Below are 17406 nucleotides of genomic sequence, written 5' to 3' on the forward strand. Positions count from 1 at the left end.
ATCACCAACCATATGAAGTTCAACAAGGGGAAGTGCTGGATTCTGCACCTGGTATGGGGCAACTCCAGATATATGGACAGACTGGGGAATGACGTGCTGGAAAGCAGTGTTGGGAGGGACCTGGGGATCCTGGTCAATGGCCAGTTGGACATGAGTCAGCAGTGCCCTGGCAGCCAGGAGGGCCAATTGTGTCCTGGGGGCATCAGGCAAAGCATCGTTGGCCAGGCCAGGGAGGGGATTGTCCCAGTCTGCTCTGACCTAGGGCAGCCTCACCTGGAATATTGGGGTAATTTGGGGTGACAGAATATAAGAAAGATACTAAGCCATTAGACAGCGTCCAAAGGAGGGCAATGAAGATGGTGAAGGGGAAGCTGTGTGAGAAGCGGCTGAGGGCACTTGGTCTGTGAAGAGGAAACTGAGGGGAGACCTCATTGCCATTACAGCTTCCTCATGAGGGGAAGAGGAGGGGCAGGCACTGATCTCTGGTCTCTGGGGACCAGGGACAGGACCTGAGGGAATGGCCTGAAGTTGTGTCAGGGGAGGTTTAGGTTGGATATTAGAAAACAGTTCTTCCCCCAGAGGGTGGTCAGGCACTGAACAGGATCCCCAGGGCAGTGGTCACAGCACCAAGGCTGACAGAGCTCAAGGAGCATTTGGATGATACTTGGGGGCACAAGGTGTGACTCTTGGAGATGGTTCTGTGCAAGCCCAGGAGCTGGACTCAGTGATCCTTGTGGGTTCCTTCCAACTCTGCATATTCTGTGATTTTGTGAACTAAAAAGTTTTTCAAGTAAGAAGAGTCTGCTGCCAAGGAAGGGCATTCTTTGCCAAGAGTTTCTTTTCTCTGGCAGTATAGCTGCCAGTCTACTGCCAGGAGCATCCAGCACCTCTGCTCCAGACTCAGACTTGGCTTTTTGTTAGCACTCCTCTTGACGACTTGCAGGGCCTCAGGCCTTTCTTCCAAACTGTCCCAAAGGCAGTTTAGCCCATCCTGTTATAATATTTTTGAGGTATTTCTGCTTGTAGAACTGTAACACAAAACAAATGCATTATAGAATAATGTAGTAACACAGATATGGCTGAAGCAAAAGGTACATCTTTCTCAGAAGCTGGTACTTAATTCTTCTGACCAAGACTAAAACCTCTTCAGTAAAACTGATGTTCAGTTTCATCAGTCAAATTCAAATATTGCAAAGCAAAAAAGTGCAAGTTCTTCTTACACCATGATGTTTCTCTGATCTCCTTTTCATTTATTCTGACCCTTTCTCACCTGTATTTTTCCTTATGCAGGACTCCTTTAGGTCTGCATTATTGAAGTAACCCCTTAAAATAATTTTCAAATAAAACCATTTTCAAACCTCATTTTCCAAACTGTTATGAGGGAGGAAATCATTCTGTGGAAAGCAAATTACCTAGTCCATAATTACAAGTCCATAATGGTAGGTGAGGTTTTAGGTGGAAACTTGAGTGCATAGAAATCCAGATAAAATCCAGAACCGTCCATAAAACATAAAATATTTTGTATGTATTGTACTGTGTTTTGAACATTGATTTCTTAATTGATGCAAACAAAAATACTTCTTTAAAAAAGAACAATTATATATTTTATTTGCTTTTTTTTAAAATATAATTCATAAACAAACCTGTGCACTGGATTGATAATGTATACAGAAGGTAATTATTGGCAATGAATGCATGAACTGCGCATATAGTTTCAGAAGGTTTGAAGTTTAAAAATCTTGATAAAATTATGGAGCTTATGGGAACAATCACTTAATTTTCTTCTAACAACTTTTTCCGATTTTGTATTTTGTATAATGCTTCTCAAGTGTGAGATTCACAAGAAGAGAAGGAGGATACAACGACCTTTCATCAGTTTATATATTCTTATTTGTTCATACAGGTCTCACATAAAGCTTCACATGTCATTTAAGAGCTGAATGTCACACAATGAATTAAGATTTGGTGTGACAGAGAACAAGAAATAAATCCAAGTTCCAACTCCCTTTTCCAACAGAGCAGAGCACAGGACTACTTTATTGGGCATTTAAATCAACTATGTGGAGTACCTGGCAAGGAAGGTGCACACAACTAGGTTTGGGTAGCTAAGGCTGAAAGCTCTAGGTTTGTGCATGATCAGAGAATAGAGTAAGCATTTTTCTCTCCACTGTGACTATATTAAAAAACCTGATTTTTAGCTTAAATGTCTGAAGTTAGCCGGTGTGAAACCCCAGACACACGTTCATCCAAGTAACTCCCAGTAAAAAATGTGCAGCTTGTCCTTGTATGGGCTGAAAGAAAACATTGGAAAGGACATAAGTATTTGGCTTATAGCCACCTAATCTGTGTGGCTGCAGGAACAAGAACGATTTTTGACTTTTTTTTCTTCAGCAGTAGGATTTATTTTTTAAACCCCTGTTATCGTTTACTTTGGCTCAACGCCCAGTGTCCACCGAGGCTCCACCCAACCCCCCTCAGAGGGAGAAGGAGGAGGGAAGGGGGGAAAAGAAAAAAAAAACTTGCAAAACTGAGGCTGCTGAGAAAGGCGGTTTCATATTTACACAGAGAAGAAAAAGAGAACTACAAGCACTATACACACAGGGAAAACTAAACAATAAAGACTGCCTCCCCATGAAAGGTGTTTTCCTCCTCCGAAAACAGCCATCTATCCTGCGCAACTGTCCCAGAAGAGAAGAAGGAAGTTGTTTTCTTCTCGTCTCTTTATATCTGAGCTGACATAACATGGTATGGAATAGCTTATTGGTAAAATATACATCAGGTAACCTATCCTAGTTCTGTTTCCCTCCCAGGAAGGGTTACAAACCCACTACAGCCCCCAGAGTTCTCTCAGCCTTTTGTCTCATGACACCATATTCAGTTTGCCTGCCAACTTCATGGTTTCTTTCAGCAGCTGCTGATTCCATATTAGCAATTATGTTTGAGTTGAATTCAAATCACCTACAGTTGTAAAGTCATGAATATGAAAAAAAAAAAAAAAGAAAGCTTTTGGTTTTCCGAGAATATTACTGTTTATGGCTACTTTAGTACTCTCTTGAATTTTTTTATGTTTTTGAGAGCATCGGTGGCTGCCAAACAGATTTTTGCCCAATCAGAATAAAAGGGACTTAATTGCATCCTTTTTCTTCATTCAGCCATATGTCCAGAAAATTTGCACCTACAATTACTAAAAAATGCCTAGGTAATCATGTGTGATTGTACTGATACTTAGATTAATATTATGACAACTCTTACAACATATGTTCCCCGTTACTTTCTGTTGATGTTATTTGCAAAGAGCTTTATAAGAATTCATTATTTCTGTCTGTAATGTGAAGGCTGGCAATGGCTAGATTACTTTTTGAGGTTGGAGTGATTATATGCAGGAGAAACCTAAACAATTGGGGCCACAGAAAAATTCTTAGCTTTCACTTACCCATGTAATGTATTCCCTTACATTTTATGTGAATAAAGGGGAAAAGACTTGTTTACTTCGACAGTCTGGCTCATCACCTGTTCATCATGGCCACAGAAGAAGTTTCAGCCCAAGCCATTCATTACAGAGAGCAGTTTTCCCATCCCATGAAGCTGAATTGCTGAGCTTTGTATATTAACAACAATCACAAGTAACTGGGAAATTAATTACCATTTTCTCTGAAATAAGCTGGCTTTAAATGCTTCAGAAGTAGGAGCCTGACCATGGGAAGCTACTGCAGAGTTCAGTCATATGCCAGAATATGCTACAGTGGTTTGTCCATGTGCTATTCCTAATAGCAATTTCCGAAAATAGGTCAAAATGTAATATTTTTCAGAAGTAATATCACAGAATCTATTCCTACGTGACTTATTCTATCACTCCACTTATATTTTCCTAATAATAAAGACTGTATTTTCATTATTTCCTTACCTGCTAAATACAGGGTGGTTTTCTAAAATACAGTATAGCAGAGAATCCAAGAAGTATAAGCAAAAATGACACTTCAGATTTGTGACTCAACACCCATGAAGCTTACTTTCATGCAGAGTACCTATTCCTGCCTTCAGTTTGATTAAGATCAAGATGGATATTGTTGTAGAATGGTTACACAGCCATAGGTCTCTGATGGTTCTTTCAGTATTCTTTACTGAAAGATTTAGGAGGGGTTGTTCTTTGAAGATTGTTAAAATACATTTCAGAATTTATCAAATTATAATTATTATTATCTTTAAAAATTACCTTAGCAAGGAGGCTCATATATTCTGTCAGTATTTGCAGAACAGAATAAGTTTAAATATAGTTTTGAATAATAGATATGAAAAATTAAAGATCTCTTAATGTGTCTATTATATTTTCTTAATCTGTCTGTTATATATATAGATGCAGGATGTACAGCTCCACAATTTTACAGGCACATGATGTTTTTATTAAGTCTCCATTTTTGGCTTAAGCTTTTGATAATTATTTAATGTAATATTTAGTAATATGCCTCTACTAAAAAATTAAATCTCACTGTATTCAAGTAGTCACAGCATTATATTGTAAATTATGCAATTGAACAGGAACAAATTTTAAATAACACAATGAGAGTGGCAGTGAAAGACTGCTAAAAATAAATCTGGGTATGCAAATACAATTAAAGGTGTCCCTCTACTAATGAGTAGCTATAGTTCCAGTTCCATAATCTGTCGTTCAGCATGAAAAAAACACACCTTTAATTAAAGAGAACCCCTAACATACAGATTTTTGAAAATGCATATTTGGATGTTTTATGTTTTAAGAAAAATATTGTTCTTATCAGAATAAAAGCATTTTTTTATTGTTTATGTTATAAATATAACAAAGAACAGAGAATGGTATTTGGAAAGGAGGGTACATGTGAGTGGAATGCTGTAATTTGAAAGATTCAGTGGAACCTTCAGGCTGCTTTATCTCTTGGGTACTTTACTGGAAACTACTGAAGTTAAATAACTAAATTAATAAACAATCTTTTCTGACCAAGGAAGTCACAGCCAGTGAGGTTATGGTGAACCTTTTCTCCATTACTTTACAGATATTAATGAATGTAATGAGAACGCCAACATCTGCCTCTTTGGGTCTTGTACAAACATCAAAGGAGGTTTCCAGTGCATTTGTCCTGCAGGTTTTGTGCTCTCTGATAATGGACGGAGATGTTTTGGTAAGTTAATGATAAAGGAATATAATAACTTATTCTAAAAGATAATAGGAACTCTGTAGAGGTCCCTTCCAAATTATGGCCTTATGAGGCATGCAAATTGCTTTCAAAATAGCATGAAAAATATGAGCCTTATATTATTCCTTTCAGGGCTGGAGAGTCATCATCCAATATTCTCTTTTTTCAGATACTTGTCAGAGCTTCTGTTTCACTAACTTTGAGAATGGGAAATGCTTAGTGCCAAAGGCTTTCAACACCACAAAGGCAAAGTGTTGATGCAGTAAAATGCCGGGAGAAGGATAGGGTGATCCTTGCGAGCTCTGTCCAAAGGAAGAAGGTACAAATCAAGACTGAAAATTTTTAGGCAGTAGAAAATGAAGAGCACATTGATGTTGTACCTTTTGATCATTAGAAAGAGAGATTTTTTTGGCATTCACTCAATGGCCTTTTCTGGAATAATTTTCAAGTCAACAAAATTAATAAAATTAAACAGAAGAAAACACAAGAAGGGAAACACTGAGTTTTTGGCTTTGGTCTGTAGAGAACTGAACAAGTATCCTCCATCTCTAGATCTAGTCTAGGCAAAAGAGGAGAGCAAAATGGGATAAAGCCAAGAATCCCTGAAATAACAGTTTTCAGTTCTTGGGTTTCTCCAGGTATGGAAAAGGGAAGGCACCAAGCACATACACACAGAAGCTGAACAAGCGATAGTGCTGCTTTACTGACCTAAAGACAGTGTTACTTTTGCATCTGGCCAAGACAGCATCATGACAATGGTTTAAAGAGTTGACAATTTTCAAAAGTGTGATTTAGAAGATTTTTTGATGGTTTTAACCATCTGTCATGGTTCTCTCACTCTTCTTTTATAAAAGAAAACATATCTCTACAGTTGCTTTTCAGGACCTGTGTCCTTATGGTCATGGAACTATTCCTGGAATTAATGATACCCATGAAGGTAGGTATTCTTTTTCCTATTAATTAAAAAAAAAATTAAATATTTATACTTAAAACTAGACTTGGATACTATAGTATGTGATAACTTACTCCTCAGAGCTGTTGGTGACGAGGCTGACCTGTAAAATGTGGACCATTTAGAATGATAGTTAAAAGAACACTTTTGAAATTACATGACTTGAGACAAAAAGAATAGGATGCTCGAGTTTTTTTAAAATGCTTTTTTTAAGAGTTGAAATGCATCAGCTAAATGATTGATAATATCTTTCTGCTTTTTAGATGTCAATGAATGCCTTGAGAGCCCAGGAATTTGCTCCAATGGTCACTGTATCAATACTGATGGATCGTTCTGCTGTGAGTGCCCCATGGGATACAGCTTGGATTTTACTGGAGTACATTGCATCAGCATGTACAATTTATAGGAACTGGAACCCTTGAATTGAAAACACAACTTGAAATGTGTCCCAATTCTCTTCAGTTTGCATTTATTCATTATATACAGATACTGATGAATGTTCAATTGGCAACCCGTGTGGAAATGGTACGTGCACTAATGTGGTTGGCAGTTTTGAGTGCAGCTGTCATGAAGGATTTGAGCCAGGCCCAATGATGAATTGTGAAGGTAACCTTCCCTCTTTTTTTTTTTCCTTTACTTTTTGTACAGTCCTCAGTATTCAAATTACTTTATTAACCAGGTCTTTGGTGCTGTAATAACCGGGAGGAAAAAAAGTTTCTGAGCTTGAAATACGTCATTGAAAAAGAAGTTGTGAATTGATTTAAGCAGTATTTTTAGTTTATCATAAGATTTCCCTAAACTGTGTGATGTGGAATGTTCCATAATTCAGTTGTTTGTTGGAAAAAGAGTTAGAGAAGTAACAGTCAAACCCCCAGAATATCCTCATAGATGGATATAAAAATAGCTAACCATGGCAAAAATGCCTGAATTTGCAGAGCATTTTGTCATGCAGAGCAGAACAGTTATGAACTGACCCACTCGTCACAGCTGTAGGAACAAGTGAGTTGTTTCTCCTACAATAAACTCAAGTTAGACTGCTGTTCCATTAATTTATCTCTCACAGCTGAAATGCTAATTCAGCATGGAAACATGACTTAACAGGTTTCTGCAGTTCACTCCTCTAATGCAAGAGCTGGGTATACAGAGAAAATATGGTGTAAAGTGGGGGATGCATCCCTGCAGAGGGGGCTTAGTGTCCACTTACGGGTCTGTTGTCCAAGAATCTATCCAGAACAGTTAGAATCTGCTGATGCCTCTCTTCTCATTACTTAGGGTAGTATTTTCTTTTGTCTCTTTTAAACTAATCCCTTACCTCTTATTTTTCATAGTGTGTTAGTTGTGTATGACTCTCATCAGATGCTGATCAGGATTCTTCTTACAGATTTTGTATTTTATGACTGATAATCAGTTTGCTTTTCGAAGTAATTTATTTTTTTTTAGAGTTGGGGAAAAAAGTAATTTTTTTTTTTTAAGAGTTGGGGAAAAAATATGACATTTCTTATCACATGGAAATATATTAAAAATTATCATATTAAAAAAATCTGAAATAGGCCTGTTCCAGCTTGTCATTCTAAGCTTAAGTAGTTCTATAGATATTATGCTATTATTCTCGAACAGAGCACTGTTCAGTTTTCTCTAGTCACTCAAAACCAAACATCTGTAAGTTTCTGGTTTGAATTATTACATTTCTGATAATTTTAACTGTCAAGGGAAGCATAGGTACAACAAACCCTTCATGATGGTTGTTTTTAAACTTAGTAGAGAATGATTATTTTGTTTCTTTCTGTTCAGATATAAATGAGTGTGCTCAGAACACCTTGCTGTGTGCTTTTCGTTGTGTCAACACCCATGGTTTCTACGAGTGCACCTGCCCAGTCGGGTACAAACTGAGAGAAGACAGAAAGATGTGCAAAGGTAATGGCTGATGTATAAACTCCTCGCTACCTTCCATCACCCTGTACTGGCCAAAGCATAATCCAAATATTTCTGTACATCTTGCATTCATCCTCTGAGTGGAACGTAGCAAACAGCTCAGCAGATGATGATTTACTATTTCAGAACTCACATAAAGAGCAGTATTTAGTATTTTTGTCAAGTGTAACCCTTGAGGGGAACCATACAGACAAGGAGGTCACAATGGTGAAATTCATCTTTAACATGCCAAGATGACACAACTCACAAAATTAAGACACCTGGAAATAAGCATAGCTCTTAGATTTTTTTCTTCAGTGCTTGTTAGTTAGGGAAGCCTATACGTCCTTTTTTCTTTAGAAAATTCTAATCTTCTGTAACTGAAGCTAGTGGAAGGAAGTTTAAACACAAATATGTTGGTTTTTTTGCCAGATCTAGATGAGTGTGCTGAAGGTCTCCATGACAGTGAATCAAGAGGCATGATCTGCAAAAATTTGATTGGTACCTTCCTGGGCATTTGCCCTCCTGGGATGACCTGGAGACCTGATGGAGAAGGATGTAAAGCTTAGAAAGGGAGGAAGACATCTACTGAAATATATACAAGCAAACAAATAAAAAATTCTCTGTATATGTGTATAGAAAACTAGAAAATAACAATTCATAAAGAAGACTTAAGGTAGGTAATGATGCTAAACATTTTAAACTTTCTTTTTTGTTTCAAGGTTTGAGCCTCATCTGGAAGTAGTTCTAAATGACTAATCAGGATTCCAGAAGAAACACTCTATTGTTGTATAACAAAATCCAAAAGTTTTTCAAACAGTTATTACATTTAAGAAATTAAATAGCTAAACAAATGAGACCTCATTTGATGGGTAGGAAGCAAAATTATCATAAATAAAAAGTTATGTTTACTTTAGCATTAATATAAATAATATGTCACTTCTTTAAAGAATTAACACTGTAAGATTCTGAAACTACCTATAAATGCCATGAAGAGCAAAAGATGTGGAAACTGCCAGAGTTCAGAATAATTCCCCATCCTGTAAGTAAGCAAACAGCTTTCCTCCATCATTTACTCAATTAGCTGAGGAGGAAAGATAACTACATTTTTAGCAAATTGTACTTCTGGTATATTAAAAAGACCATTCCAAAGTTCTCTACCAAAAAAATAGTAAGCATCCATCTTAGTGAATGCTTTAAATGAAAATATTTTAAAACAGTGTTCCTTCAGCAGGAGATGACTCCTCCCCTTTACAGAGCCTTCTGATTTTTTTTTTCAGGTAATATGATCTGTATTAACAAGAATTTTGTCTTTTTTGACATGTAATTCTGCCTTTAACTCACCTGAGTTTTTTCTGAGGTTTCATTTTAAACATCTATAAAGGTGTGTAATTGCTTGCAGTATCCGTGCCATTAGCTATGGAAAAAATACACTAAAATTGTAAACTGTTTTGGGGAAATATGTGGAATATTGGGGAAATATGACATTGAAGGAAAGATCAAAAGTACTCAGAGACTAGTAGTGATTACAAAGTGAGAATTCATTAAGCAAATCATGAAGGTATTTCAGTTTTATTTAAATATTACTTGTCTGGGAAGTGTTATGACTAGACGTTGCTTTGCTGAAAGTGTTTCCTGCTTCTTGCTGTAAGCTGCAGAGCACATAGAAGGATTAAATTATTAAATTCAGATTTATGATTAAATATTTATTATTAAATATTGTTATGCTATGAAAGTCATATTATTATTGTTATTGTTATGGGGTTGTTGTCATTATTATTATTATTATTATTATCATTATCATTATTATTATTATTATTATTATTACCATTATTATTACCATTATTATTACCATTATTATTACCATTATTATTAACTGTTTTCTGGGATGCAGTACAGAAGGAATGGAATAGGATAATTGTACTAAAAAAGTCCTTTCCAGACTTTACCAGTTGTTGGTTTTCCACTTCTTGTAGATATTTTTCAAATATTACAGAGAATAATTGACATATTTTAGGAGTCTGATGTATTTTCCAGTAACAGTTGTTTTATTATAATTATTATGTTTTTATGAAGATGAAAACAAGTGCCAGACCAAGCCAGGTGTCTGTGAAAATGGTCGTTGTGTGAATGTTGTTGGGAGCTACAGATGTGAATGTAATGAAGGGTTCCTATCAAGTCTATCAGGCATTGAGTATCTTGGTAAGTGCCTCTTTTGTACATATTTCATCTTAAAGTGTAAAGGATACAGACAGTGAATTAGAACCTAACAGCTCTCATATCTACAGAAATGAAATAATCCTCCTTATTGAACAATGATATAATATGAAAAAATGATATGAATGAGAAGCATCCTGAGAATATCATCTGAGCGTAGCAATCAGGGGCTTCACATTGAGGTGTCTTAATTCTATAGGACATGAATCTTGACAAAAGATACAGGTGTTTTTAAAGAAGAAGGAGAATTTGATTACCTTGAGATAAATAAAAAACTGGGATACAGAGTAAAATTCAGTGTTTGCATATTCAGAACGCAACGTTAAGCACCATAATACTGCAACTAGGCACCTGAATTTTCTGTACCTTTAATTCAGACAGTGATTATGCATATAAAATACTATGATTTCATGAAAAATTGCAAGACATATTAAAAATTTTTATGCAGGTCTGCAGATCAAATGCTACTGAAGAGTTTTATGTTAATCAGCCTGTATTTCCTTTTCAATACATTCAGACTTGCACTATAAAATTCATCATTCCCATTTTGGAAGTCAAACAGAACTGCAAAACCTTAACCTTTCAGATTTTTTTTTGTATGCTGCAATTCCAAATATATTCCAGACATTCCTAATGTTCAGTACCTGCATGAGCTGGATAAGAGTTTTACTTCTAGGGAAGGTAGTTTTGCTTGCTAGCAGTTGCTTCATTAGGTACACAGTCAAATAACACAAAAAATGTTTCTTTTTTTTTTTTTCCTAAATTATGCAGGGTTTCCACAAAGACATAAGATAATATAGTGCCCTTTTATTCTATTCTGAGTTAAATGGGTGATTGCTTTTAAGTAATTGTTGTAGGTTAGAAATCCAGGAGAATTTTTCTTCCCCCTGCCCTCACTGTAGGAAAGAGGGAGTTTGAATGGAAAGGGAGGCGATTAGCATTACAAAAGGTCTAGCCAGTCAGGCTGCATTCCTAACGAATGGCCCATCGGAGGCTGGGGGAAAGGTAGGGAGGAGTTTTGGGGGGGTTGCTGGTACTCCTCAGGGGGGAGAGATCGGACTGCTGAGTTCTCTCTCTCAGACAGAGACGGGGGGTCTGTGTGCGTGCATTTGGAGAGAAGGCCTGGAGGTCTGTCTTTCTGGCTTCTTGTCCTGGTCAAGCCCTGACTGCTGGCCTCAACTTGCCTGCAAGCTGTCTTTTGTCTCCAGCCCAGACCTGCTGCGTTTTCATCGGAGAGTCTCTGTGCTCACTGGGAGAAAAGGAGGAGCTTTGGGGTGCCGTCATCTGAGAACAACAGTGAGTCCTGTGGGGGTGGACTGCTTTTCCTTCTGCCCTTCTTCCACTGGGGGAAGGGTCTCCATTTTCTTTTCGGCTTCTCCCGCGACCCGAGACCCCCCCCCAGGCCCCTTCCCGCGCGGTGACCGCCAGAGCCCGACAGCGCCCCCTGCAGGGCAACACCGAGCACTGCAGGCTCTGCACCTCCAGTGACCCAACAGCGCCCCCTGCCGGCCGTGATTAGAACTGCGCTGAAGGACAGAGAAGTGTTCAGACTTTTTCTTTTGTTTGAAGGGAACTTCTGGGTACAGGACTATTGTCTAGTTGTTTTTATGTTCTGTTACTGTTCTTGCCAATATACATATATCATAGAATCATAGAATCGATTGGGTTGGAAAAGACCTCCGAGATCATCGAGTCCAACCCTTGGTCCAAATCCAGTCCATTTACTAGATCATGGCACTCAGTGCCACGTCCAATCTGCGTTTAAAAATCTCCAGGGATGGTGAATCCACCACCTATCTGGGCAGCCCATTCCAATGCCTGATCACTCTCTCTGTAAAGAATTTTCTCCTGATATCCAGCTTAAATTTCCCCTGGCGGAGCTTAAGCCCGTGCCCCCTTGTCCTATTGCTGAGTGCCTGAGAGAAGAGACCAACCCCCACCTGGCTAGAACTTCCCTTCAGGTAGTTAAAGATGGTGATGAGGTCACCTCTGAGCCTCCTCTTCTCCAGGCTAAACAACCCCAGCTCCCTCAGCCTCTCCCCATAGGACTTATGCTCCAGTCCCTTCACCAGCCTCGTTGCTCTTCTCTGGACCCGCTCCAGCACCTCAATATCCTTCCTGAACTGAGGGGCCCAGAACTGAACACAATACTCAAGGTGTGGCCTCACCAGTGCTGAGTACAGGGGAAGGATCACTTCCCTGGACCTGCTGGCCACGCTATTTTTGATACAGGACAAGATCCCATTGGCCTTCTTGGCCACCTGGGCACACTGCTGGCTCATGTTCAGCTTCCTGTCAATTAGTACCCCCAGGTCCCTTTCTGCCTGGCTGCTCTTCAGCCACTCTGTGCCCAGCCTGTAGCGCTGCAGGGGGTTGTTGTGGCCAAAGTGCAGGACCCGGCACTTGGCTTTATTGAACTTCATCCCATTGGAATCAGCCCATCTCTCCAGTCTATCCAGATCCCTCTGCAGAGCCCTTTTATCTTTTAATAAAGGGTTGTTATTTCTTCCTTTTTTTTCCACATTTCCTCCATTAAAGCCCCTTAATTTTTGAATTTACAATTGCTGAGAGAGAGGAGTTTGGTCTGTCTCGTAACTCATCCTCTTTAGCAAACATTCCAGTCTCTTCAAACTGAGACAGTAATAGCCAATACTGATTGTGTGTTTTTGTCACACTGGTAACAGCCAGAGAAAGGGAAATTGGACACATTGGTTTAACCACCAAATTAAGATGAAAAATGCTTGGTTTAGTTGTACTCTTTAGTTTCTGAGTATAATAGAAGACAGAATCAGTCTGGATGAGCAGAATTAGCCCTATATACTCTGTTGGGGTTCTTTTGTAGGAGTGGCACTTCACAAGTTAATTGCATTAAAAGTCAAGTTGAGGGTCTAAGGTTCCAGTTATTGGACATGGTAACAATGAGTTTCCCTAGTGTTAGAGACTTATTCTTTTTCAGCATAAAACTCCTCTTTCCCATGCTGTCAAAGCCCCAGGCTAACATACTTCTGCCACCCTGCTGCATCACTCTTCCCTAAAATATTAATAAATTAATAAAGGAAATACAAGTTTTTAAAGGACTCATACACTTAAATTTCACTCAAGAAACAAAATAGAAATTATGGCATTGTAATTTGTTTCATAATTAATGAAAGTGCTTGAAGGACTGTCTCATCTGGGAGGAACCCCATGGGGAGCAGGGGAAGGAGTCAGCTCCTCTCCCTGAGCAGCAGCAGAAACAACCTGTGACGATCTGACTGTGACCCCCATTCCTGTCTCCTTGCACACCTGGAGGAAGGAGGGAGAGCCTGGGAAGGAGGGAGGGTGAAGGGAAGGTATTTTTAAGATTTATTTTGTTTCTCATTCTCCTGCTCTGATTTTGTTAGTAACAAATTCAATCAATATCCCCAGTTGAGTCTGTTTTGCCTGTGACAGTATTTGGTGAGTGATCTCTCCCTGTTCTTCTCTCAACTCATGAACCTTTTGCTGTATTTTCTCTCCCCTGTCCACTTGAGGAGGGAAGTGATAGAGCAGCCCTGGTAGGCGTCTGGCATCCAGCCAAGGTCAAACCACCACAAACCTGCATACATTCTCAGGTTTATCTGACATTTAGTAGTGCATCAAATTAGACAAAACAATGTGAAACTGTCTGTAACCAGACTTACTTGGCATTACCTTCAGATACAATTCAAAGCTGCTTCTGGGTAAAAGGACTGACAGCTACAGAAACAAAAAGACCTCTAGAGGTCTGATAACTGACTTTAGGACTTAAAAACTCAGCCAGTTTCCAAGAAGGCTACTCTCTGTCCAAAATGGGAGCTTTCCAGGAAGCATTTATTGCAAGAAAAGTCAACAGACTGAACCCAGTAAAGCATATTATCCTTTGCTGCCAGCTCTCAAAAGAGGAAAGAAAATAGTAGCAACACTCACTAATGACTCAGAGCTCTGAGGCTACAAGTTCTGGAGAATTTTATTGGTAAACAGTGACTATTTACACGTGCTGTGCACACTTTTTTAGATTTTTGTAGCCTTTTTTTTTTAAAACAAGACACTATCATTAGAAAACACCTGTGTTAACTTACCACACACTAAGTTTAATATACAAAAAAAGCCTTATCCCTTTACTATAAAGGCAGCATTATCTTTTACCATCTTAAAGTGCACGAGCCAGTTATGCACAATACCCAGAAAGAAGTTACCCCAGCTTCAAATACATAGGGAAAAATATTGAATTATTTAAAAAAACCACAATTAAACAAAACAAAACAAAAAAGCCAAAATCAAAACCAAAAAGCCACCAAACCAAAACAAACACCTGCTTTCAATCCAGCCTATGTGTTTCTACACTCATTTATCCAAACTCTACCCTTTAACAGCCTCTAGCCTTTTAATGATAAAAGTTTAATGAAAAAGCTGACTAGAATTGCACAGGTAGTGTCCCAGAAAGCTACGAACCCTCCAAATCTGTTGATAACAATAAAATGAAAATCGTCTTGCTCTTTAGAAGAGACTGATGTATCAATCTCTTGGCAACTTGGAGCAAGATTGTAGTGACTAAAGGCAACATCTAAGCTAGGCTGAGGCAGCAGGGATTTCATCAGTACGCTTTAGCTATTCTAGCAAGTCTATGATTCTTTTTAGCAGCAGGTTATGTGTGGAGATTCCTCCCTTGAGTGGGGGATGCCCCTCAAGGTCACTCCTCAAGGCTGAGTGAGAGATTTGCCCATGGTCATTGGTATAGGTGAGTGACATCAATCTCTACTTAAAAATTATTTTGCCAGCTTTAATATCATTGCTTCAACATTACTTCAAAAAAATAGTGCCCTGTACTAGCTGTTGTGTTGTCCCTGAAAAGTGGGATCTTTCAGCCAGTGTGCAGAGTCAGTAGACACACAAGGTCAAAGTATTTGATTTATTTATTACTGTTCTGCATTTTTAAGTGCACACCCAATTTTTTTTTTAAAAAACATTAACTTTAAGATAAAACTCAACACACAGATCAACCATAGTACCAAAAGGCACACGTTTCACTGTCTGTTCCAGAAAAATCTTCTAGCAGAAGGCTGAAAGTAGGCAAGAAGTAACTGATTAAAAACTTACCAATTAAATAGAAATCCTGCCAAGTAGTTCAACCCAAAGGTTAAAAAGTATTTGAACTGCTCTCCCCAACTCACATAACATTTTTGAAAGCCATGAATTCTTAAAAATCAGAAATAAAGTCAGTTTTGAGCATGCAAAACATTTGGGAAGAACAGCTCCCACATAACACTGACAGGCACGAATGATTTATGGCCTGAGTTGCCTGTAAACATAAAAATGTAAACATTTAAAATCAAGGAGGAAAAGTTGTTTAGTACAAATATAACACATCTGGTCTCCTATAATGAGATAGGACGTTTACACCATCATTTGGTGCACATATTTTTCCCCGTGTGTATGCACAATCAGCCCACCAAGAAGTGATCAGATTTGGGAATTTCGAGATTAACTCAAAAATCCAACAATTCCTACCTCTTACAAACAGGCTTTTAGAATTGCACAGCCTTCATATTTTATGCTTAATCTGTCAAAAGTAAGAATAAAACGCCATCACCAGTCTCCCTCTCAACCTTACTGATTCAGCACTGCCCTACCCTGCTCTTGCATCCTCAACATTCAAGCTGCACTTATTTCCAGGTCCTAATTATATAGACAACCACAATCTTTAACTTCTGGTCTAGAGTAAAGTCTGCAATCCCACACCACCTGGCAGTCACAGAGTTTTGTTTTTCCCCATCTAAACTACTAACTTCACAATTTGTGTCATTGTTTTACATTTTTATATTGTAAAATGAAGGGCACAGTGTTGCTGAATGCTTTATTTTCATGGCATTGTTTCAAATATACAGGTAAGAGACTGAAAACTGATAGTTAAGAATCAAGATCCAGCTTGAAATGCCTGTCATCATATTTATCAATTGGTGCCCAAGGCCCAGATAAGATAAATTAAAAAACAAACAAACAAACAAACCCAAACAAAACAAAAACAAAAAACCAAACCAAAACAAACAAAAACCAACCATCCAAACAAAAAAACCCCAACTACAATATTTTTAAGGCCAAACCCACTACGGAGATACCTCAGCTCTAGGTCTCTCAATCTTGATCATGAAAAATAAACACCATACACTTCTGTCAACAGCAGCCCCACCTCTGGAAAGTACAGTGTGTTTCTCAATGGGTCTCTGATCTCTGCAGAAAAGCACTTTTCTGAATCATTCATTGAATTCCTGGACATGCACAGTATTTTAGGCTTTTTTATTTCAGTATGCCTAAAACTCAGTGAAATCCTTACAATGTGTACTATTTTTACACTGATCAAGCACAGAGTGATGGTCTTAAATTGCTGCTCTTGAATTAGAGTTGAGCTTCATTAGGATGGCTTCTATAGACCATCTATTAATATCAGTCCATGGAAAATACCAAGTATACCAGACATGCTGGTAACTAAATGGATTGAAATTTCTTTGCTTGCTTATCATATGATGCCAAGAAATGCTATTTCCAAGCATCCCACAGAATAAGAGATCCATTCAGTCTCACAACAGCTGTTTTTTTGGCTAAACAGTAGCTGTCCTGGAATTCAGTTTTAAAGCCAAGGTGAAAGTAGAAGACAACTGTTCGAAAATAAACGTTATTGTTGTAAGTAACTTTTCACCTGCTGAGAACACAAATGTAAATTTTATAAACTTCAAAATACAAAAGTTTGTGGAATATGGATCAAACCACAGATGAGTTTTTTTTCCTTCTGGATCCACGCAACACTTGAACAGAACGTAATTAAATGGGCTGAACTGGCTCCTGTGCTTGTGTTTGACATCCTGTCTACTCCTGTACGTCCTCCAGCTTCTTTCAGTGAAAGGAAAACTCAGCTACCCTTCATCAGGACACATGTTCCTAAGGAAAAGTACAGTCCAGAGGAAATACCCAAGAAAAACAAAACACAGTAGCCAAATCTCAAATTGAGCACCAGCAAAGCAAATAATTGAAAAGCTCCTGTTCCCCTAAAGTTACATTAAACACCCATGAAAACATTGCTGCTGGCAAGACAAAACAAAACAGTAAAAGACAACATGAAAAGGGCATCAATTATGTATAGAACTTGGTATGCATAGAACTTGG

At 38.3% G+C, this 17406-nt stretch overlaps 2 protein-coding genes across 2 annotated transcripts in view; one reads left to right on the top strand and one right to left on the bottom strand.

The window, feature by feature from the left end:
* RIOK2 (RIO kinase 2) overlaps positions 1-17406 on the bottom strand; it is a 293756-nt gene that overhangs the window by 22073 nt on the left and 254277 nt on the right. The gene's annotated exons all lie outside the window — the stretch shown is intronic.
* Positions 73-10337, top strand: LOC135407801 (fibrillin-2-like). Its single transcript, XM_064643168.1, is given in 9 exon segments — positions 73-286; positions 5028-5153; positions 5338-5487; positions 6040-6105; positions 6384-6509; positions 6607-6726; positions 7912-8034; positions 8464-8592; positions 10105-10337. Coding segments are annotated over 9 exon segments (1239 nt in total). The 3' UTR covers positions 10290-10337.

Source organism: Pseudopipra pipra, chromosome Z, assembly GCF_036250125.1.
Source record: "Pseudopipra pipra isolate bDixPip1 chromosome Z, bDixPip1.hap1, whole genome shotgun sequence".
Classification (NCBI taxonomy): domain Eukaryota; kingdom Metazoa; phylum Chordata; class Aves; order Passeriformes; family Pipridae; genus Pseudopipra; species Pseudopipra pipra.